Below are 23,635 nucleotides of genomic sequence, written 5' to 3' on the forward strand. Positions count from 1 at the left end.
ATAGGTACCCAACTCAGGTGTTGCTCAGTGAGCAAGTGCATATGCAGCAGGCGGGGCGGGGGTGTTCTTGTTTGTTCTTTGTTTAGGTTTGTCAAGACAGGTCCTCATGTGGCGCAGACTGGCCTCAAACTTGGTATAGCCAGGGGTAATATTGAACTAGGGATTCCCTTCGTTTTCTAAGTACTCCATGTGTATTCTGCCATTCCCAGCTCTGACTGTTAGGCTCAAATGGAATGATGCAGAACAAATTCATTTTGAATCTGTAACATTACTGTTATTTCATTTTATGTGCATGGGTGTTTATCTGCATATATTTCTGTGCACCGCTCTGGTGCCTTTAGAGTCCAGAAAAGGGTGTTGTCCTGGAACTGGAAGTACCGTTGATGATGAGGTGCTATGTGGGTGCTGGGAATTGAACCTGGATCCTCTGGAGGAACAGCCAGGGTGCGTACTGCTAAGCCATCTTTCCAGTCCATGATTAATTTTAAAACAGTTAAGGAGATAGTATTGCTCCGCTACCAAGTATATCCAGCTGGAAACAACTGATAAAACGGTGCCTTTAAAGAAGGCACAAGAATTGGAGGTTTTAAGTGTCTTGATTTGGCAAGATAGTTTGAAAACACCTGTTTATGTTGTTTTGATTAGCCTTATGTTATTACCACATGAAAATAATGGTGTGGTGCTGTTTTATTAAAAATAATAAAAATATAAGAATTTTGAGACTGGAGAGAAGGCTCAGCAGTTTAAAGCACTGACTGCTCCTCCAGAGGACCTGAGTTCAATTCCCTGTACTCACATGGGCTACCAACTCTCTATACTTCCACTTTCAGAGGATCTGATGCCCCCTTCTGGCCTGTGGAGGCACTGCATGCACACAATATGCAAGACATATATGCAAAACACCATTCACATAAAATAAAAAATTAATTTTGGAGACGTTGCTCAGTGGATAAAAGTGCTTTCTATGCAAGTATGAAGACAGGAGTACAGGTTTCCAGCACCTACATAAGCTTCTGTCTCAGACAAGCTAGAAGGCAAGGACTGCCCTTGTCCTTACACTTCCCTGTGTGCCAAGGCCTGCATGTGCTTGCACTCTCACGCGGGAACCTGCACACACAGAGACAAAGCCACAGAAAAGATAAATAAAAATGATGTTGTGTCTTTGAAATATTTTATGGCTATTTATGTGTGCTTTGTTCTGACAGGAATTTTAAACTTGAGTTTCTAAGATATTTCTTTATTCTGTTAGATTTAAAATTATTGTCTATGACATGTTTATTTAAAAATTTTCAGTACTCAAAATGTCACTCCTTATGTCATAAACAAGTAATCCAGTGGATTAAGCATAAAATCTGATAGTTGATGGAAGAGTCATATGGTAGATAGATTTGGAGTAGAATTATGATCAAATAAGCTCCATAATCTGTTAAAGTTTCCCGTATAATATTTCTGAAAATGACTTAGGGCTAAAGATGGATCTGCTGGAAATACTACCACTGCAAGCATTATTAGTGCAATGACTATCACATTTACTGACAATAATAATGATTTCCCATGTTTCCTTTTCAAGATTAGTAGTAAATTCTAGCTGAAATATAGTACAGGTAAAAATAGTTTGCCAATATCTTTTCAAAGAATTTGATTTCTAATTTTAAAATAGTAATTTTTATTTAGAATACTTATTGTAAGGAGAGTTTACAAAAACTGCAGGTATAAAGGAAAATGCCATACCAGTAGCTGAATTTTAGTTGTTGAGATTTTTAAAGTGGTTTTAATTTTTATGTTAAATTACTTAAGTAAAGAATACCCTGTCTTAGTGGTGCCGAACACCCAGTAGCCATGTGACCATTTATGTCATGGGAGAGACAATGCAGAAATGTGTGACATAGCCTTGACTTTTCAAGCAAGTGGTCACTTAACCTAGATCCTCTCCAGAACTACTTGGCTAGCCTGCGACTCTCTATGTAGACTAAGCTGACCTCAAACTCAGAGTTCTATGTGCTTCTGCCTTCTGACCCTGAGTGGGATAAAGGCATGTGCCACCACACCTGGCCTACTTGCTGATTTTGTTTTAAAAATGTCTGTCCTTAGGCTTAAAAACAGAGATAGTGCCTCAGAAACTCCATTTCATAATCTGAACTCTACCCTCGCCCTTACCCCAAGGCTAATTAGTAAGTAATGATGTACACTCTTTAACTTTGCTGCCCCTCTGTTACTACTCTGCGACTCTCGCCTCCATTCTAACTACAAGGAACACTTGTTAGTGTAATTGAATAGTGAAAACTTTATCATTGGACAAAGGATTGTTATTTAGCAAATGCTTACTTTTTGTTTTTATAGTGTTTGGGATTAAACCCAACCTTTCATAAACTGGGCTAGTACTTATACAGAGCTACACCCCCAACCCTTAATCAGATGCTTATTATGTATTTTATCCAAAGAATTTTAGTATCCTATGAGAATATTACTGTAAATTTTTGTTAATAATACTCTCAGCATTCTATTGACTGGCTGGTGTGTGAAAATCTACATTGTAATGTTTTGAGATTTTTCAAGAATAATGAAGTAATTCTTAATTGTTTATCATTGATCCACTACAATGTATAATGAAACTAAAAATATTTTTATTTACATGTGGTTTTAGGAGCCATACTGAGTTTGAAGTTGGCTGTTTTTATTTGGATTCCATTGTCTTCTAGACATTGTATATGCCTACCATGTTTCCAATGTCATCATATTCATAGTAATGGCAAAGCTAATGCCATGGATAATTAGAACATTTAGTAGGTTTGGGTTCTGTTACTATTTTATAGTGAAAGGTCGTTCAGTATTAAAATTATTATATGCCCGGAGGAGTTAAGGTGAATTGATTTTGTAGATAGTGAAACACTGTGAATTTCTGTATTTGGGGTCTTTAAAGTTCATGGTCAGCTTTTGTGCTATCACGTCACTAGGTGGAGATGTAGCATTGTTTAGTAGACTAGCCAAAGCAAAAGAGCTGCTTCTTGATTTCTCTCCCTCCCTCCTGTTCTCCCTCTCTGTTCCCCCCTTTTAAAACAGAAACATTTTACATGTAATTGATGAGATTTGTTATGTCCTAGGGAAAAAAATTGCAAATTTAGTGTAGTTTAAAATTTTAACCTTTTTCAGGGTTAAAATTCAACCCCACTTGAATGTCTGTTTTCACACTTCAGATTCTCTTAAAATTCTTTTCTGTTCTTACTGCTATTTACTTTTTCTTTTCTGTTTTATTCTATCTTCTCATAATTAGTCTGATGTCTCTGTCTTTGGTGCTTAATTCTAAAAGTTTAATCAGATATGAATTTTTAATGTGGCTACAAACAAAATTAGATAATTAGAATACAAAATTCTAATTTGGTAGCAACACAAGGTAAATGAACTTATAGTCTGAACATACCCTATTCTTACCTTTGTATCATTTTAAGACGGTAATGTCAAATTTTAACATTTAAATTCTCTAGAGCTTATTTATCTCCCTTCCTTTTCTTCCTTTTTTCTCTCATCTCTTTAATCTTAAGCAAGTATATTCTCTATGCACAATGTTGGTTTGTCTCCAAGAAGTTGGTATGTAGCTGAGAACGTTGCAAATGCACCAATCTGACTTTTGGAAATTGTAGAGGAGAAACTAAAAGTCTTGTTCTGATAGCCTGACAGTTCCCAAGAGTTTATAATGAGTTGTCATAGAGTTCATCACTTTCCTGTTTCTAGGCACATGAGAACCAAAAGCATAAACATGAATATTCCTAGCAGTATTTATTCATAATAGCAAAACAGTGTAAACAACTCGAATGTCTGTCAGCTGACAAATGGATGGAGAAAATGTGATTTATTTGTACAGTGCCTATTACTGAAAATATTTTTATGCTATGAAGTTTAAATACATGGAATGGGCTACTGGTTCATGTTACAGCATATATGACCCTTGAATACATTGTCTTAGTTTCTTTTTCTTTTTGCTACAATAAAATGCCCTAATAAGAGCTACTTAAGGGAGAAAGGGTTTATTTGGCCCTAAATTTCTGGTTACATTCCATCATGACAGGGAATTCATAGTGAAAGGAGCTTAGTAGAATTTGGTCACATTACATCCACAGTCAACATCAAAGAACAATGAATTAATGCTTGCATGCTAATGTTTAGCTTGTTTTCTCTACTCCTAAGGAATGGTGCTACTCACATTGGACAGGTCTTCCTGCCTTAGTTAATATAATCAAGATAATTCCCCCAAGCCATTCCTATAGACCAGTGTCCCTCATTGAGACTCGTTTTCCAGGTGATCCTAGATTATGTCAAGTTTACAGAACTAACATCACAAACACTATGCTGAGGAGAGAAACCAGTCACCAAAGACCCGTATCACAGGATTCAGTTACTTGATCTGTCCAGAATGGTAAATCAGATGAAGTAGGAAGGTGGTTGCTAAGGGCTGGGCAGAGAGGAATGACCGCTGACAGCGTGGGGCATCTTTTGCAGTGATAAAAATGTTAATTGTGATAAGGAGTGCTCAACTTGGCCGATAAAACTAAATAACACAGAATTGCATGTTCACCATAAATGGGTAAATTGTATGAGAGTTATGTGTCAGTTAAGGAAAGGGAGTTAGCAAAAGGTTGTGATACCGAGCCAAGAAAAAGTGATTGATCATCTAAACAGGCACTAGATTAAGTTTTGTGTAACAGTGTAAAGAAGTGAAGACCCAAATCTTCTTCTCAGATTGATTTTTGTTTTTTTTTAAAAAAATCGTTTACAGTTCAAGAGAGGTTAATAAATATGCCATAAGGCACTTTTACTTTCTTAATTTATTCCTTTTAAACTTTCTACAGCCCGTCTTCTAGCTATTTTTGTGATGACCTTGATTTTCTTACCTTATGTCTATTTGCCCCTCTTGGAAAGCAAACTCTTGCACCTTAGGGTTTATATCAGCTCTAGGCTATTATCCTTAACCAACTTAAGGCACATTTTAAAGACAGCAGGTGGGTCTGATGACTTAAATTCTGTGTTTCATGAAAATCTGTTCACTCAATAAGTTCTTACTGATGTTTCGTTTGCCAATAACTGGAAAATCATGGCTGTTGGCATTTTTTAAGATTTATTTTATGTGTATGAATGTTTTGCCTCCATGTATGTATGTGTATCATACACATACCTGGTGCCTACAGAGGCCTTAGGGGGCATCAGATCCCCTGGAACTTGAGTTACGGATGGTATGAGCAACCGTGTGGGTAGAAATTGAACTGGGGCCTCCGTAAGAGCAGACAGTGCTCTAAACTGTGGAGCCAGGTCAGCAACAGCTCACAGGTCTCTCCAGGTCTGACCATTGCCAGTTTTTTAAATCACAGAAAGTATTATTTTGCTACAACTTATTCAGATTCTGTGATGTTCAGAAGTATAGTCCTAGATTTATAAATTGTCATGAAAAATCTTTTAGCAGTGTGTTTAAAAGTTAAATACTTGTGTGTTTAGCATAAACCTAGCTTTATTGTTACTAATCTATGATTTTGATATGGCTGTGGTTGTTAAAACTTAGTAAAGAGAAATGTTTTAGTCATAGTAATGTGTTGAAGCCAAAAGACTGCTTTAAAAGATGGTATTTGACTCATTTAAAGTCAGTTTAGAAAAATTGACTTTATTTCTGTATATACACCCACATGCTTATATCTATGTAATTCAACAATTAAATTTCTCTTTCTTACAGATGCATATGAAACAGCAAAGCTGCTCTGTGAACAGTATTACCTGGTTGCTCCAGAGCTGGAAGTGGAAGAATTCAATGGTAAAAGACAAAGCATTTTAGATGAGATCAGACGGGGTCAGGGTGGTATGGCATAGACAAGAAAAGTATTTTAATGTTAAGTACAAAGAAGGTGACTTAAATGCTGATTATATACGAGCTATTTTTCCAAGAGATCCTAAAATGGGGCTGTGTTTTCATCTTCATGTCCATTCATGTGGTTCCTATCCCTTCAGTCAGCTGGGATATTACCATAAGTTCCTTTTGGGTAGGAGTGTGCGGCATCGCTTGTGTTCAGAAGCCTTTTCCATTCACTTTGGGACTTAATCTTGTGCTGCCACCTTTCCTTTTATATTCATTTTTTTTCTGCTTAGCCTCCAGTTCCCACACTTTTTATTCTTATAGTAAAACTATCTCTAAGGAAAATTCCTGATGTCCATATAGAGTTCTGTTGACCTTTATTAAGTGCTGCTTCAACAAATGCTGTTTCAGGCAATGACTGCAAAACAGACTTTATTATTTCTTGAGTCTCAAGCATAAAAACCTCAGACCACATTTTTCTCTGACTTTTAAAAGTGTACTATTAGAGGGAATATTCATATTCCGTTCGTCTTATTTTAGAAAGCCAACAGACCTCTATTACCATCCACTACAGCCGCTAGGCCCAGGATAAGGGAAGACTCATAGCCAAAACGTTTAACATGGCTTTAAAAGGGAGAAAAGAAATGTCAGCTGTAATATTTCCAAGGAAAAGTACACATAATTGAGCAAGCCTTTAGATGACTCCTAGAGAATGTTGTTTAAACTTAAAAGAAAACAAACTGTAAAATGTTTTTCATTTCCTTGAGATTTGGACTGAAAAGGTTGAATTGAATTCTAGGCTGTTTATATAACTAATGATGCAGTTGCCACAAGATAGACTAAGCACTCAGCTTGCTTCTCAGGCCCCATTACAGCCACAATAAAAGAATCTCATAAAAACAGCAAAGGAAGCCAAGGAGGCTTATAAATGGACCTCTGTATTAGTCCCTTCAGACTACTAAACAAAACCATCAGTGACTGGGCAGATTAAATAACACATTTGTTTCTCATGGGTCTAGAACCTGGGAAGTACAAGATTGTGGTGCAACCAGATTTAGTTTATGGCAAAGGCCTGTTTTCTGACTTGCAGATGATTTCTTGCTGTGCCTTTACATGTAGGGAGAGGCAAAGAGCTGCCTGGGGTCTTTTTTGGAATAACAGTAATCTCATTCTTGAGGTTCCACTCATGAATAGTCAACTCCCAAAGGGCCCCTCTCTAAGTACCATCACTTTAGGAACTAAGTTTTCATTTGTGAATGGAGAGAAATATAGACACTGAGTCCTGGAAACCCATAGTGTCAACTCCTGGGAGAATCCAGCCCGCTAAAAGTATGCTGACTGATAGGGCAGGGCAGGACCAACCAAAAAGGAGTAGACTGCCACCCAGATGGCAACCAGTTTCTCCAGTTACCCCGAGGGACTGTGGGAGCAGAGCTGAGCGATGCTAACAACTAGAACAGAAAGGAAGCCAAGGCTAGAGATTAGTTAGCTGAAAGCTGATCTAAGAGAAGTCTGGAGAGGTGACAGAAATAGCTTACTCTGTCTAGGCTCTGCAACCAACAGCAACATGACTGGAAGCTGTTTAAGAACAACTTACAGGTCAGGTTATGTGAATAATATTGCTCCAAAGTAAAGCCTTCATTTTAGCATTTGAAGGCCTCTCTGGTCATAGGATACCTTACTAACGGCTTATTCTAAAACCAGTGAAATCTTGATCAGGTTCCAAAAACTCCAAGTCAGACTTTCTCACTATGAACAATTTCCAAAGGGAAAGGAACACTAGCTACCTCAAGTAATGAATTCAGTTTAACTAAACAAAATCACAACCATGGTATGTCAGACTTTGGCAAAAGCCAATAGTGTGAACAACACCTAACTAGTGTTGAGTTTCTCTGATGTACTTTTACTGCCAGAATATGTCCCTCTTGACCAAATTCTGAGAAAGACTTATTTTAAACCCCAAATTCTCTGTCTAGCTAAACCTTCAACTGAGGCAGGGTTATCAGGGCATGCCCCAGGAACCTACTTCCAGCTCGGTCCCACCTCCTGTTTTCCACCTTCTTCCAGTACTGTCATTAAATTACGAATCTGTCAGTGGATTGAGCATTCATTGTGTCAGAGCCTTCTTGATACAATCGTTCACTTCCCTAAAGCCTACCGCCTGGCAGCCAGTCAAGCCTCTCTCCGAGTGAAGAGTCGAGACTGAAAGCACGGCAGCGCTGGGTCTAGTTTGCCACCTTTCTCAGCTGCTTCATATTCTTACAAATGTCTCCTGGAATTGATGGCCGATTTGTTCTCTCAATTTGAAAATTTCAAGTAATGTTTGTATGTTCATGTGTAATTTTCAGAATACCATGATATAAATGATACTATTCCAGTTTTGCTGAACAAAGTTGGAAAGATTTTGACTGATTTGCTCAAGGTCACTAAGTCACAGTGAATGAAGTTGACTGTGTGTTTGCTTTATTCTGAAACATGTTTTTGCTCAGTTGTGTCACTAAATATGGAACTCTGTGTTATTAGTCTTTTTAATGAAGGTTTCTTTTATGAACTTGAAAAATAGAATATAAGCATCATTTTTTATTTTCTCCCACCTTGGGTCCTTATTCATCGATGGTTTGTCTCTGTTTCAGCCAAAGCCCCGAACAAGCCTATTCAGGTGGTTTATGTGCCCTCACATCTGTTTCACATGCTGTTTGAGTTATTCAAGGTAAGTGGGATTTTAAAGCATGGGAAGAAGTCTTCATTTTAAATGGCTTTGATTCTGGGCATAATGGATTCATTAGATTAGCATAAGAAAAAGATTTTGCATAACCATTTTAAAAGTCTGTTTCTGATTTCCTGTGGGCTTTATAATCTGTAAACTGTGAGATAAAAAATTGCTGTGTACAGTATGGTTTTGTGAATATTAGTACATATTGATTTTGAAGCTTAATTGCACTTTGGTAACTTCACATCGAATCCATACTGTTTTTCTTTCAGTTAGGAGATTAGAGATGTTTTTTTGGTTTTCAGGTCTGACAAAGGCTTTATTGTTTATTACCATACCCAAGTAAAAACACATTTCTATATATCCATGATTCTGAAGCATTAACTGTGCTAATGCATAGTTGTTTCAGTTCTGAGAGATCCTGTAGCTGTTTTATAATTTGAATAAATTCAGAAGACCTGATAGAGGCAGGAGAGGAAGAGTGTGGAGCCTGGGCTAAAAAGGAAAGAAAACCTTTTTTTATTTTTTAGACTCTATGGCCTAAACTGTTGCTTTTGGTTCCAAAGTATCCAGTGATATTTGTGGTAGCAGTGTTATGTGTACAGGATATTTGAGCTAACATTTCATCACTTTTAATGTATAAAACACTAAACTGAACACCTAAAGAATCAGTTGTGCTGTTGTCTTCCCGAGAGCAAGACTGCTGCTGGCATTCGGTCGTGAGCGTTCTCTTCATTTGTGACCTTTGAGAATTTCTTTTTAATGGATATTTTATCCTTTTTTCAATCCAGTGGTTAATTTTTGTGGGAAGTATGATTCTCTTCACTTTCTAAGTGATAAGTAGGGCTTCAAGTACAGCCTCAGTACATGTCAGTCATACAAACATTCTTTGTGGTTGAGCTGAATAATTTTAAAACCCTAAAGCCACCAGGCTTGGAAGCATGTGCCTTTAATCCTATTACTGGACAGATAAAGACAGGTGTATCTCTATGAATCCAAGGCCAGGCTAGTCTACATAGTGAAATCTGGTCTCCGCACTCCCCTTCCCCCCAAAAAAGTTGTAGAGCCAAACAGAGGGCACAAAGAATGTTTAACAATTAAATGCAAAATGGAACATCAGGAAAATTTTCTGACAGAAAAAAATCCATATAAATCATATTAATAATAGCTCCACAAAAATAATCATCACATACAAGTAATCGTGTGCTTATTTCTTTTTTGAAATTGTGGTTTTTTTCATGACTAGGGCTAGCTCAGTGGTAGAGTACATGCTTAGCATGTGCATAGCTCTGGGTTCTACTCAGCACCAAAAATAATGAATACATTTAACTTAATTGTACTTCGTGAGTCAGAAGCATGTTTTTTTCAAGAAGAGCTTATTGTTTCAGAACTCAATGAGAGCAACAGTTGAACTACATGAAAACAGAAAAGAGGGCTACCCAGCTGTTAAAACTCTCGTCACTCTGGGTAAAGAAGACTTGTCTATTAAGGTAAGCTTTTGTTTCCATTTTCCTTTAATCATCAGTTGACTTAATAGTATGTATTTAATATTATGAGAGGGAAGGAAAGAAAATTGACATTTCTTGAGTGTGCTATTTGTGAATAAAGTCATGTATCAGTGCTTTCTTCTCAATGAACTGAACACATACATAGTGGTAGTCCCATAAGTTGCTATTGTTTAGGACATTGTAGTAATTCTGTATAAGCCTTCTAAGATATTTGCCTGATGGCATTGACTAATGGCTCATTTCTCAATGTGTCCCTGTCACATTGAAAATTGTGACTATTTAGTGCTAGATTCTTGGCTTTGGTTACCTCGCTGTCTGTACATGAGCAGGACCTCAGTCCTGAGCCTATCAGACTTGCTGCGCTACTGTCTCCTTTGTTTACACTGTCCACAAAGGAGCCACTTTTCAATGGCAGCTCACAACCCTTTCTCACTTTAGAACCTTCTAGCATGTGCTTAATTTAATGAACTCTCCTCACCTCCTTAAGCACAGATTTGACTCCCCTTTTATTTTTAACATTTTGTGCACTGCAGATAAGTGACCTAGGTGGTGGAGTCCCACTTCGAAAAATAGACCGTCTTTTTAACTACATGTATTCAACTGCTCCTCGACCCAGCCTGGAGCCTACAAGAGCTGCTCCCTTGGTAAGCATGACAACCTGCTACAGAAGGAAAGGTCTTTAACACAGGGATAGAGAGTTTCCCATCTCCTTAGGTGGTTGTACTAGCCTTATTTAAATGAGGCTGTTTCTGGTATGGGTGGGAGCAGAGGCACCTTTTTGCCTTACTGTTTAGTTTGTAAGTTCTTTGGACAAAGTGCTTTTCTAATTTGTCTAAGAAACACTCCAGGCTGGAGCGATGGCTCAGTGGGTAAGAGCGCTGCTTGCTTTCCTAAAGGTCCTGAGTTCAATTCCCAGCAACTACATGGTGGCTTGCAACCATCTATAATGAGATCTGGTGCTCCCTTCTGGCCTGTAGGCATGCATGCAGGCAGAATACTATATACACAATAAATAAATATTAAAAAAGAAACACTCCAAGCAGAGTGTTTCACTTCCAAATACAGTGTGTAAAAGCTTTTCCCGATGATACAGTTGCTGCAGGAGGACAACTTGTCGTCATGCACCGCCCTCGGGGAGGTGGACATTACCCATGGGTGAGCAGAGAGACTGGGTAGAGTGTTTGGCTACAGCTTAGTAGAAGATGCTTTAGTGCTGCATACCTTACAGGTCCAAGTCTCCCAGAGTCTTTGGGTCACCACTGTCAAATTTGTTTATATAATTAAAATATTTATATAACATTAAATTTCATAATCTAAGCATAAAACATATAAGTGATGTATGTATTTTCAGAGGTCTCTGTGTAGCACTCTAGAAATAACCTTCAGCCTTATTCAGTCAGTGAGAAAAGCCTCTGGTTACCATGGTAGCATTTATTCCTGGTAGGGCCACACTCTCTTCCCCTGCTGAGTGTTTCTAATTGACAAACAACAATTGAACCCTTTGTCATTAAACACAGCAATGTATCTATCAGTCTGCAAAATGGCTCAGGGTATAAATTAAGTTTCATTTTAAAGTCCTACCTGAGTGATAAGCACATAAGATTATATTTTATTTGTATGAATAAAATCAAACACTTTGCATTGTTATTTGAGGCAGAGTTTGTTAACTCAGCATGTGGAAAACTGAGGAAGTCATTTATACAGAATTCAAGAAAATTCATAAAAGATCAATTTGAAATAGTATTACCTTGACCAGGGTCTGGTACAAATTTTGCATTTTTGCCAGTTGTTTAAAAATAATATGGATTATCTATTCCAGTTTTTAAAATAGCATCCTGTGGATAGCTTTATGCCGTATTTGTTTCTTTGTTTGTTTGTTCTGGGAAACAGAGGACAACTCTCAGAGACCATTATTTATCCAATCCACCTTCCCATTACTTAAATGTGGGAAAGGGTCAAAGCAAATTACTGCTAGAGCTGGTACTGGCTGTCTGTGGACTTCTAGCATACTGTTATGACTGCTCTTGAAGAAATGCTTCCATCAGCATCTCTCCCAGTTAATAAACTGTCCTCACCTTTGAAGTGGGTACATGGCTGTGTCATACTAAAAAAGAGTTTCCTTTTCAGATGGCTTAGTTTTACCCATCTGTATCTTCCTTCATACATTGTTTTTTAATTGAACAAATTTTAAACTGTTTTCATGTATAAGTGTTTGCCTGCATATTTGTATGTATGTGTACCTCATGCATGTCTAGTACTAGAGAGCATTGAATCCTCTGGAGCTGAAGTTATGGATGGTTGCGATCAACCATGTGGGTGGGTGGTGGGAAGTTGACCAGGGTCTTCTACAAGAACAGCAAGTGCCCACAACTGCTGAGCCATCTCTGTAGCTCTAAATACAGACTTTTCAAATTTTATTTATTGTATATGTGTGTGGAAGGCACAGTTTAATTGAGTTGAATTCTCTCCCTTTACCTGTTTGTTTATTCCAAGGTTTGAACTCAGGTTGTCAGGGTCGCACAGCAAGCGCTCTGGCCCGCTGTGTCTTCCCAGCACGAGATCTATCTGTTTTTGTGATGGTGGCTTTGAGGCGGAGTCTGATGCCATCCAGGTGGGCTGAGAGCTAGCTGAAGCTAGGATGACCCTGAACTCTTGATCTTTCTGCTTGGAGGACAAACCTGTGTGCCACCTCATTTAGGAGGTGCTGGGGAATTGAATCCAGGGCCTTTGGTGTGCTAGGCTGGCACTCTACCCACTGAGCTCCAGCCCCAGGACTGAAATGATTTTAATAACACCAATGTATTCATAGGTTCCCTGTTTATTTAGATAAATTTATAGGTGGTACCTTTTTATTACTAGAAATGGTACTGGTCTGTGTCCTATTGATAGTGCTGAGCAGGTGAGTCTATGTATACTGTAAAATATTGAACTGTCCTGCCTCTGTATTTATGCAATGTAGCCAAATGATACTTTGGGAAGCAGATTTGTCTCTGACAAGGCACAGCCTGAAAGCTGTTTGGCACAGCTTGAAACAACTTAGACCATGGCACAGCGTGATCCCCCACATGTCCAAAATTTCCTGTTTTGGGAGTATCTACTCTGCCTGTTAATTCTTTGATACTTAGGAGCTCAGAGGGCAACTCTGTGGAGTCAGTTCACTGCTTCTATCTTTATGTGGATCCCAGGTATTGAACTCAGGTCCTCAGGTTTGTCAGCAAAACTGAGTTTTACTGTGTGATAGATATTACAGAGAGGTAGCCTTTATTATGGCATGGAATCCTTATGAGCTCAGAGGTAAGCTTTTCATCTCAGGTGAAAAAAGTCTTAAAGAAGTTGAACGAACTACTCAGTCACACAGAAACAGAGATTTCAACTTAGATCTGTCAGAGTCAGAAGCCTGTGTGACCCTAGCTCTATTTCCTTAAGGCGCTGTTCCTGATCCAGATTTAATCCAGTGTTAAAGCTTACCTAATAGCATCTCCCCATACCCACCTGTGGTCGATCACAAAGTCACTGACCTTAGCATTGTTCTTATTCTTGTCAACATCTGTGACCTTTAGTTTAAAAAATATATTGACTGTCAGTTTGATGACTTCAAAATATAGGAAGGTACTATAAAAAATTTAGAAATTTTTTATTTCTAAAAAAACCCATTCACTGTATTAACATGCTGTAGCTTTGATCCTTAAGAAGGAACCTCTAAGGAATTTTTTCAGTGGCTTAGTCTTGTTATTAGTAAATTTCAACTCTTGTCGGGCATTAGAAGTGAATGCCTTTAATCCCAGAACTCTGGGTGGCGGAGGCAGGAGGATTTCTGAGTTTGAGACCAGCCTAGGGTACAGAGCGAGTTCCAGACAGCCAGGGATGTAAAGAGAGACTCTGTCTTGAAAAACAACAAAAAAGGAAAGAAAAAATTCAACTCTTGTGCTATTAGTTCTCATTTCAGACAGCAGAGAAATCTGATAATGAAACTTGGAAGTAAATGTGGTTTTGCGTTATCATCAGAACAAATTCTACTTGATTGGGTATTGACTTTTTATTTAAGAATGTTATATTTTTATCACATTCACTCCGCACCCCTCCCACACATCCACCTCCTATTCCTACTCCCTCCACTTCGCACCTGTACCTTTTTTTAAAGAAGGCATTATCTTGCAGCAGATATCCTGATCATCTTAACAATCCTCTGGCCACACTTTCCAAGATGCTCCCTGAGCCATAAGTATAGGAATTGTGTTAGAGGCTTATCATGTTGGACAAGCACCCTATGGTCAGTAGCTCTCAGCATTTTTACCAGTTGTAGCTTTCCATAATGGTGTCTGTCTCCTGCAGACAGAAGCTCCTTTGTTGAGAGGTGAGAGCTACACTTATCTGTGGATATAAGTGTACACTTTTTAAAAGTAACCCTTGGAACTCAGGGTTGTTCAGTTGGTGGAGTCCTTGCCTAGCATGCATGGAGCTCTGGCTTCCACCCCCAGCGCTGCAGAAACCAGGCATGGTGGTTCAGGGCCTAAAATCCTAGTATGTAGGAGTCAGAGGGAAGAGGAACAGGACCTCCAGGTCAACCTCAGATACATAATGAGTTTAAGGCCAGCCTGGGATATATGAAACCCTATTTCAAAAAAAAAGTTACCTTGAGTTTATGCTCAGACATAGGTTAAAATTTACTGTAAAATGCTTTTTAAAAAACAATCAAAAATGAATTTTTTTCTGTCACCTAAATTTGACATCTTTTTTAATAAAATGGGGAATTTTTTGGTCATAGATTATAGACACAGTGCTATTTATAAAGATGGAGTTACTAATTCATTTGATTCGTTTTAATCTTCTGTAAATGGTCCCTATGAAACATTTGTACCAGTCTCATTCTATTAATTTTCTTTTCTTAATAGGCTGGATTTGGTTATGGTTTGCCAATTTCTCGTCTGTATGCCAGATATTTTCAGGGAGATCTAAAACTGTATTCCATGGAAGGAGTGGGTACTGATGCTGTCATTTATCTGAAGGTACTGTGTTTTGTTTCTGTTAGTGTAAAGGCCTCTTGACTTTTTAAAGCTGCAAGTACCCATAACTATTGAGAAGAGCACTGTATCATCTCTTACCTTGAGATCAGATTTATGAAACCATGCTATGCCTCATGCTGATATTATGCCCAAATATAACAAAATAAGAATCATAGAGGTATAAACCTCAATTTTTTTTGATTTTTTACAACCATAGATCTAAATTAGAATTTTTCAAAAGTATATGTTCATTTAAAAACCTAGTTTAAAGGAAAACCAATTTCCAGTAATCTGAAGTCTTCTAGTCTTTTGCTTTAATTTCTCAAGTTGTAAGAACTCAATAATGAAGCCGGGTGGTAGTGGTGCACGCCTTTAATCCTAACACCTGGGAGGCAGAGATAAAGCAGACAGATCTCCTGAGTTCAAGGCCATCCTTGTCTGCCGAATGAGTTCCAGGATGGCCAGAGCTACATAGTGGAGCTCTGTTTCAAAAAACCAAAATAAAAGAATTCAGTAATGATAATGTGTTTATATAAAAAGATCTGTAGATCTTTATATCAAGTGAAGTAACTCAGAAACAGAAATAGTGAATGTATTCTATCATGCAGGTCTTAGCTTTTAATTTGTGTATATGTGTATATATGTACATATGTGTATATGTATATGTGTACATATGTGTATATGTGTATACATGTACATATGTGTATATATGTACATATGTGGAAATGAGCATCAGTACGGTCACAAAACTGTAAAGAGGTCGGCGAGAGAAAAGAGATGCTGAGGACGGCCGGGAGGCTAGCAGAACAGCACATGAAGGCAGAAAGAGTACACAGGGGAGACTTGGGGGTGGAAGAGAAAAGGGAGACGGCAAGAGACTCAGCAAAAACAAATTACATACAGAAATTCTTTAATGGAACTTTTACATTGTACATTTTTTTTAATTAACAAAATCATAATAATGGTCATTTAAAATGCTTATCTATGAACTAAGTTCTCTATAAGACAGTTTTTCTCATTTATTGGTGGCGTTAGACTTCTATTTCTGAATTCTAGAATTTTGGTATATTATCTCAATAGGCAGTAGAGGCATATAGTAACATTTAAAAGTTTCAAAGAGGGCAGTGAAGCATTTCACCGCTGGCACAAGCCACACTACTTGTCTTCAAGAGGTACTGTGTTTTTGTTTCTTATGATTCTCCTAGAGTTGATTCTGGATTTTTAGGGGCAGGGGATGTAGCTCAGTGGTGTAGATCCTTCCTAGAATGTACAAGGCTCTGGGTTTCATTTCATTATCACAGAAGTAAAACAAATAAAAATCTGATAGAGGAGCTGGGTGTGGTAGCACACAACTTCAAGCCCAGCACGTGGAAGGCATAGGCAGGCTAGCCTGGTCTATGTAAAAACTTCCAGGCCAACCAGGGATACACAGGAGACCCTGGCTCAAAAAATAGCAACATCAAAAAGCTACAATAGACTTGGTTCTGCATTTAGAAATAGATTTAGGAAATTAATCTAAAAGACATTTTAGCAGCTTGGTTTTGTCTCATAACTTTGGAATGCATCTTGCAGAACTTTCCCCATAAGTTTGTGCAGAACTGACTCATTCTTTTTAGCCATGCCCTAGTATATTACTGGACAAGCTATCACAGTTTCATTATTTGGATGTCAGTATATCTCAACATGGGCTTTGTTTGCTTGCTCTGATGCTAGGAATGGAGCCCAGGGGCTCCTACCATGCCACTACATGCTCTCTATTGCTAAGCTACATTCCCAGCCCCTAAATGATATGATGTTTAATATTGCTTATTGGCAAATGTTTATGAGACTTTATTTCTTCTGGGGCTGTTTTAGGGCAGCAGTTGCCTATTAAATAAAAATGCTTGATCTTAGCTGTACTGTCAGTACTATTGAGTATCGCAGAGCAGTATTGACTGAATTACAGTGTACTTTGTTCCTGTCATATGTGTTTCAGTACTGATTTTGAGCGAGTGAGTGAGCACATGATTTCACTCATTTAGAGAGGACTCAGGATCTTTCTCCTAGCCAGTCTAAGTACATCTGTAAAATAAATTTTAATATTCTAAAACAAGAATGGTTACTTGTGTTTGAAAGAGTAAAATTTGTGAATTTCATGTGAGAAAAATAGTATCCTAGACCTTTGGTGTATGTCCTTTTTCTAATAGGCCCTTTCAAGTGAGTCCTTTGAGAGACTACCAGTTTTCAATAAGTCTGCGTGGCGCCATTACAAGACTACTCCTGAAGCTGATGACTGGAGCAATCCCAGCAGCGAACCAAGGGACGCATCAAAATACAAGGCTAAACAGTAAGAAACCATACATTCTATGTGGTTTTATCACTAGAAAAGCAAAGCGATCCTTAGAGAAAAAAAGATTGGAGAAAAACTTTTATGTTGAGGAGAACAAGAATTGGGTAGCTAGAGTCATCATTTAAATGGAAATTCCCACCAGCCTGGGAATCCTTGCACTTTGGAGATATTGACAGTGAGCAGGGGCTTATTCTACTGTGGATGTTGTTTTCAAACAATTAACTTTTCAGTTTGTTGTGAGTCTTAGAGATTGACAGAAAGATGTTTATAGAATTTTTGTGGGTTAAACTGAAAAAAAAAAGCTGAAATGAATCAAAATGGACTGTATCCACATAGTGAAACATTATTCAGTCCTTGAAAAGACGAGAATTCTGATACATGCTTCAACATAGATGAATTTTAAAGTCATTATTTGCTGTGCAGCAGGCCATGCTCAAAAGCATAAATAGTACTATTCCACTTTTATGAGATGCCTAGAGCAGGCATTTCAGAGAGTCAGAAGATAGAAGGCTGGATACCAGGACTTTGGGGAAGTGGAATGAGGAATTGTTACTGAGTACAGATTTTCTGTGTGTGATGGTGAACAGCACTCGGCATAGGGAGTGGTGATGGTTGTGCAATAGTGTGTATATACCCAAGCAACTAGCTGTTCACTTAAAAGTAGCTGGTAGCTCGTTCTATATTATGTGTTGTTTATCACTGTAAATGATCAAAACTGAAAAGTTGTTGCTCATAGAACAGCTGTCATTGCTTTATGTTAATAAACTGTTGCTAGTTTATGTTTATAAAACAATCTAGTCTTTGGTTTCCAATTTTTCAATTTAAAATATTCTTTTATTAAATTGTGTGTTATAAAAAACAAAACAACAGAAAAATCTAGGAAATACTAAGTGAAGAAAGAAAAGAAAATCATTGTATTTCCACAACTCAGACATTGCTATGGGTACAACTTTGTGTATATTATTTTAGATAATCTGCTAGTTGTACATGTATGTATTTTCTCCAAGTGAGCTCATTTTTCATACTGTTGGGCAATATGCATTTGTTTCATTTAACTATGTCTACTTTTCCATGTCAGTAGCTTTCATCTCATTAGAAATTTCCTGAATTTTCCAAACTGGGATCCATTCCAGAACTACATGGCATATCTGGATAGTCTCCAGTTGTTTTTAATCTAGAAAGTACTGTTGGTGAAAGACCAGGTTAGCAAAAACATCCCTACCTTGATGTGTTTAGTTCTTCTCTGCGGTATCATTTAATTTGTTCCTTATTCCCATATTTGATGGAAATCAAAGTTGTTATAAAGGTTCTTAGTGAAACTTTTTTATTTTTTTTCCTACTGGAAAACTCCATCAGTACTGTTACAGAATTATATGTTTACACACATGATTTCCAGTTGATCCATTATCGGTGATGCTAAGGGTATACCATAATTTAGGTGATGGCTATTGGATCTATCTATGGCAGTGGTTGGTTCTCAACCTTCCTAATGCTGTGACCCTTTAATATGGCTCTTCACATTGTGGTGACCCCCAACCATAAAATTATTTTTGTTGCTATTCTATAGCAGTAATTTTGCTACTGTTATGAGCAGTATCGTAATGTTGATATTTTTTGAAGGTAGAAGTTTTTCAAAGGGGTTGCAATCCATTGGTTGAGAACCACTGCCCTGTAATGTAGTTCAGCTTTTTTTCTCACTAGAACGTAATCCATATGGGGTCTTTTTTTTGTGTGTGGTGCTGTTTGTTTTTGGAAGGAGGTACGTTACAAAAGTATACTTATGCATCAGCCATTTATCTAATAGTTTTTATCCTAGTTAACCATTTGGGCCTGAGAAGAACACCCACTCTTATAGTATAGCAAGTCCTACCCAGAGCATTTAGGCAAGGAAATAAATAAAAGACCCCCAAATTGGAAAGGAAGGAAAGAAGTCGAATTGTTCCTAAGTCAATGTTTTATTAGTCTTTGTAAAATAATACAGTCTTAAAAAAATCATTCTTTGGTAACTATTGGCTGATGTTCCTCTGTAAAGTACAGCTCATTCTCAATAACAAAGGCCATACAATGAAATACAGTTCTTCTAGTATGTGTTGAACTTTTTCCTTTAAACTCAAAGGGAAAATTCAGTTCTCTTTTACCTCTTTTTAAGGTAAGCAGTTGAATTAAGTCATCCTAAAGCAGTGCTTTTCAGCCTTCCTAATGCTGGGACCCTTTAATACAGTTCCTCATGGTGTGTGACCCCAACCGTACAATTGTTTTCTTACTACTTCGTAACTAATTTTGCTACTGTTGTGAATTGTGATGCAAATATCTAATATGCAGAATATCTGCTATGTGACTCCTATGAAAGGCTGGTTTGCCACCCATGAATTGCAACCCACAGGTTGAGAACCACTTCCTTGAAGGTTGAGACATGATGAGTTTTTTGGCCTGTCTTTTTGTTTTAGGTGGGTTTTTTTGTCTTTTTTTAAAAGTCAATATTTCTTTATTCAGCCCTGGCTGTCCTGGAATTTACTCTGTAGACCAGGCTGGCCTCGAACTCTAAGATCCTCCTGCCTCTGCCTTGTGAATAATGGGATTAAAGGTGTGTGCCACTACTGCCCAGCTTTTGCCTTGTCTTTTATAGCATTGTAGATTAATAGTGCTTTATTGTTTTATACATTATACCCAGCACTTATTTTTATTGACATATAACATATAGTAGGAAAGTCTACAAATCTGAAGTCTGTGGCTTGACACATATTTACATCTCCCTTTCCAACACCCTGGGAGACTCCTTTCTAGCCAGACTATTCTCTCTTTACCATAGAAGATGCTTTCTGACTATCACTGAGGGTGGATTTTTTAAACATAAAACAAAAGAAACATGTAAGCAATCACCCTTGTCATCTTTGCTCCCTGTGAAATCTATCCGTCATATTGAATGTCACAGTCATTATCATTTCTACTGCTTAAGTTGGCACACCTTTGAATAATGGCAATTATTCTGAGCTTGATTTTTTGTCTTCTGTTGACTAAAGTGCATTAATTTTTGAACATTGTCCTACTTTCTTGTCTAATGTGATATCCTCAAATCTCAACTTCTACCCTCTATGCCCCTGTCCTGGTATCAACCATTTTATAGTTCTTTTAAACAGATATTGGAGTCTAATCTTGAAGGATAGGGTGCTCATTACACCTCTTCTAAGCCCTTTTTCTGGGCAGAGGTTCTCAACACACACACATATACATAAGTTCTTATTGATAGTTTTATTCTCTTTTAACATTGATTATTTCTCCTTAATATGTTTTTCTTATATACACTTCTTCCCATACAAACCTTGATTCTTAACATCCTTAACAGAACAGAAACATTCGTGGGCAAATATAGTTTATACAGCTTTGCAATATTGTACCATATAGTAAATGCTGGTATTTTCTTTTTTCTTTACTTTTCCCCAACATACCAAATACCCTATTGATTATTTATGCATTTCACACTGTGTACATTGATCACATTCATGTCCCATTCCTCCCAGGTTCACCCTCCACCCTTGAGGCCTCCCCACTAAAAGAAAAAAATACACCAAATCCAGTTTGTGTTGCCCCTACAGTCATTGGAGCATGGCCAAATTCCCAGTGGCCAGCCCATTAAAGATGAGTCTTTTCATCCCCCAGCCCCACCAGAAGCCGTCAACTGTGAAGAGCTATGCTGGTGTTTTCTAATGAGTAGTGTAAAGGCTGAAACACATCTGTGCTGCTCTTTAGTCTTTCCTGCAGAAACACGTGGTGGGTCTCCATACAGTTCATCTCAAAACATGAAATTTAAAACAGATTAAGTCATTCATCATCCATCATATGATAGTAGCAGAAAGTTATCCCTGCTGCCCCCACAGTGGGTGGTTTTTCCCAGGGAAGCGTTGTGCTCTGACCAGCTACATTGTGATTGTGTCTATCAGATCAGTTTAGTGCCATCCCATTTTCAGTCTGTGTAAGCCAAATACCTTGTTGGGCATCAGTGTGGCCAGTGTTGCTAGTACTTAGCAACATGGACTAATTTGGGTAGTACCAGAGCCATCTTTCATAAGAGTCATTTGCAGTGAGGACTGGTGGTTTTGACTGAAAGCTGTTTTCAAGGCCATAGTTTAGCTGGGCATGGTGGCCCATGCCTTTAATCCCAGCATATGAGAGGCAGAGGCAGATGGATCTCTGTGACTTTGAGGCCAGCTTGGTCTACATAGCAAATTCCAGACCAAGTAGAGTTACATATAGAGACCCACAGTAAATAACATTATATGCTAATTAAGGATCAGTCCTAATTTCCAACATGTTGCTTTCAAACAAATTTTAGCAAAAGTGAAATACTAAAGTTTGCCAGGTGGTGGCGCACACCTTTAATCCCAGCACTAGGGACACAGAGGCAGGCAGATCTCTGTGGTTCAAGACCAGCCTGATCTACAAGAACTAGTTCCAGGACAGGCTCCAAAACTTCAGAGAAACCCTGACTTGAAAACAAACAAACAAACAAAAAACATCGTTAAGCTCTACAAATAGAATAATGGTTAAACGTGGGGAAGGATCTCAGGAGAGGAGTGGGAATGGGAAAGTCAGTTCTTATACAGAAAGAGGTTTAAAACTGTATTCTAACCTTGAGTAACCCTAACTCTAACCCCTAACCCTGAATTAACTCTAGCCCTAACCCTAACCCTAGCAGTTTTATTGAGATATAATTCGCATACTGTACAGTTTGCTCTTTTGACATGTGCAGTTCAGTTGTTTGGGGGTAGATTCAAAATTGACAGCCTTCACCACTGTTGTAAATTCAGGCTTCCTCAGGCCAGGAAGAAACCCCACATGTATTAGCAACAGTCATTTATAGTTCTAATCAAATTGTTTGTTGTTTTATTTTGGTTTTGCTTGTTTTGTTTTCTGGGCCAGGGTCTCTCTATAGAACCCTGACTGTTCTAGAGCTCACTGTTTGGACCAGGCTGCCCTCCTACTCACAGAGATTACCTGCCTCTACCTTCTGATTGCTGGGATTAAAGGCAGTGCCTCCATGCCCAGCTTCTGATCAGACTTTCAATCGTGAGTAAAGAACTGTTGCAAAGTTTATTTAAGTAATGAAATGCCACTTTTTCTATAGTAACTATAGGAAATAATCACTATAAATGTTCTGAATAAGTTTTTGTTAAAGTAGAGGAGGTTGTACTCATGAGCTCTCTATGGATTCTTTTCTTCATAGGGACAAGATCAAGACTAATAGAACTTTGTAGAAGACCGAGTGCTGTGGTCATCTCTGAAGAAAGATTATCATCTTCTGCAAGTTAACCAGACACCCTTATTCTACCGATTCTTAATCATGGCACTATTGTTATTCCCAATGCTTTATTATGTTGTTTCCTTTATATCGACTCAGTGTTTCCACGGAGCCCTAGCTCTAGTTAATCCACTTGTATCTTCCACTGAAGTTGTAACCTGAGCAATTTATCATGGTGTCTTTCTGTGGCATCACTTGCCTTTGTCACAGTAGAGCACGGAGCCTCCTTAGCGCCGTTGTACCCTATATTCTATCTTAATCATAGATTTAGCGTCTAAGTCTTCCCAAGATTCTGAGCACCTTCCTCTTTCCAGGTACAGCAGATCTTACTGTTGACTTCATGACCTCCAGCTAGGGCCTTGGGAGTCTAGAAGGGGAAGGTTTCAGTGGAGTACATCTTGAAAATTCAACCCCAGGGTTCTTCCTGTCCCATATATGCATCCCCCTTTACTCTCTGAATTAGTGTTCTGCCGACTTCCATCTGATTGGATTCTCGTCGTGAGGTGTGGTACTTTCAGATTAAAACCTATTCATCTGTATTATTTTTACTTTAAAGTTCGTTTGCATACTTCTCTTCCATTGATTAAAGTACTCTAAAAGTTGTTTTGGAATTTCTCACTTAACACTTTGGTTTGAAAGATTTTAAATGAAAACCTACCATCTAGTCAATATCAGACTGTAAAGAGTGGGAAGTGCAGTTGTATGTTTCTCTGAAAGCTCCCCTGCCCTATTCCTGTTTCTTTGCCTTATGAAATCCCTCTTGCAGTCCTCTTAGGAACTAGAAACACCATTAGGATGCACTCGCCTCACCGTGACACAGATTGTCAGAGGCAAACATTCTAGCTTATTTTGAAAAATGTTATAGAGTGGATTCTTTTCATTGTCATTACTTTTTGCCAGTTTTAGAACTGTCCACTCAATCTGATTTTTGTTTCTCTGTGTAACAGCTCTGACTG

At 38.1% G+C, this 23,635-nt stretch overlaps 1 protein-coding gene across 1 annotated transcript in view; it reads left to right on the forward strand.

The window, feature by feature from the left end:
* The window catches only part of Pdk3 (pyruvate dehydrogenase kinase 3), a 63,187-nt gene extending 39,906 nt beyond the window's left edge, over positions 1-23,281 (forward strand). Inside the window, exons 6-12 of the mRNA XM_048449790.3 lie at positions 5,717-5,794; positions 8,467-8,543; positions 9,932-10,033; positions 10,585-10,695; positions 14,944-15,057; positions 17,241-17,380; positions 22,605-23,281. Coding sequence (XP_048305747.1) covers positions 5,717-5,794; positions 8,467-8,543; positions 9,932-10,033; positions 10,585-10,695; positions 14,944-15,057; positions 17,241-17,380; positions 22,605-22,635 — 653 coding nt within the window. The 3' untranslated portion in view covers positions 22,636-23,281. The remainder of the gene's footprint in view (positions 1-5,716; positions 5,795-8,466; positions 8,544-9,931; positions 10,034-10,584; positions 10,696-14,943; positions 15,058-17,240; positions 17,381-22,604) is intronic.
* The last annotated feature ends 354 nt before the right edge of the window (positions 23,282-23,635 follow it).

The sequence above is a fragment of the Myodes glareolus genome, chromosome X (assembly GCF_982192425.1).
Source record: "Myodes glareolus chromosome X, mMyoGla1.1, whole genome shotgun sequence".
Lineage (NCBI taxonomy): Eukaryota > Metazoa > Chordata > Mammalia > Rodentia > Cricetidae > Myodes > Myodes glareolus.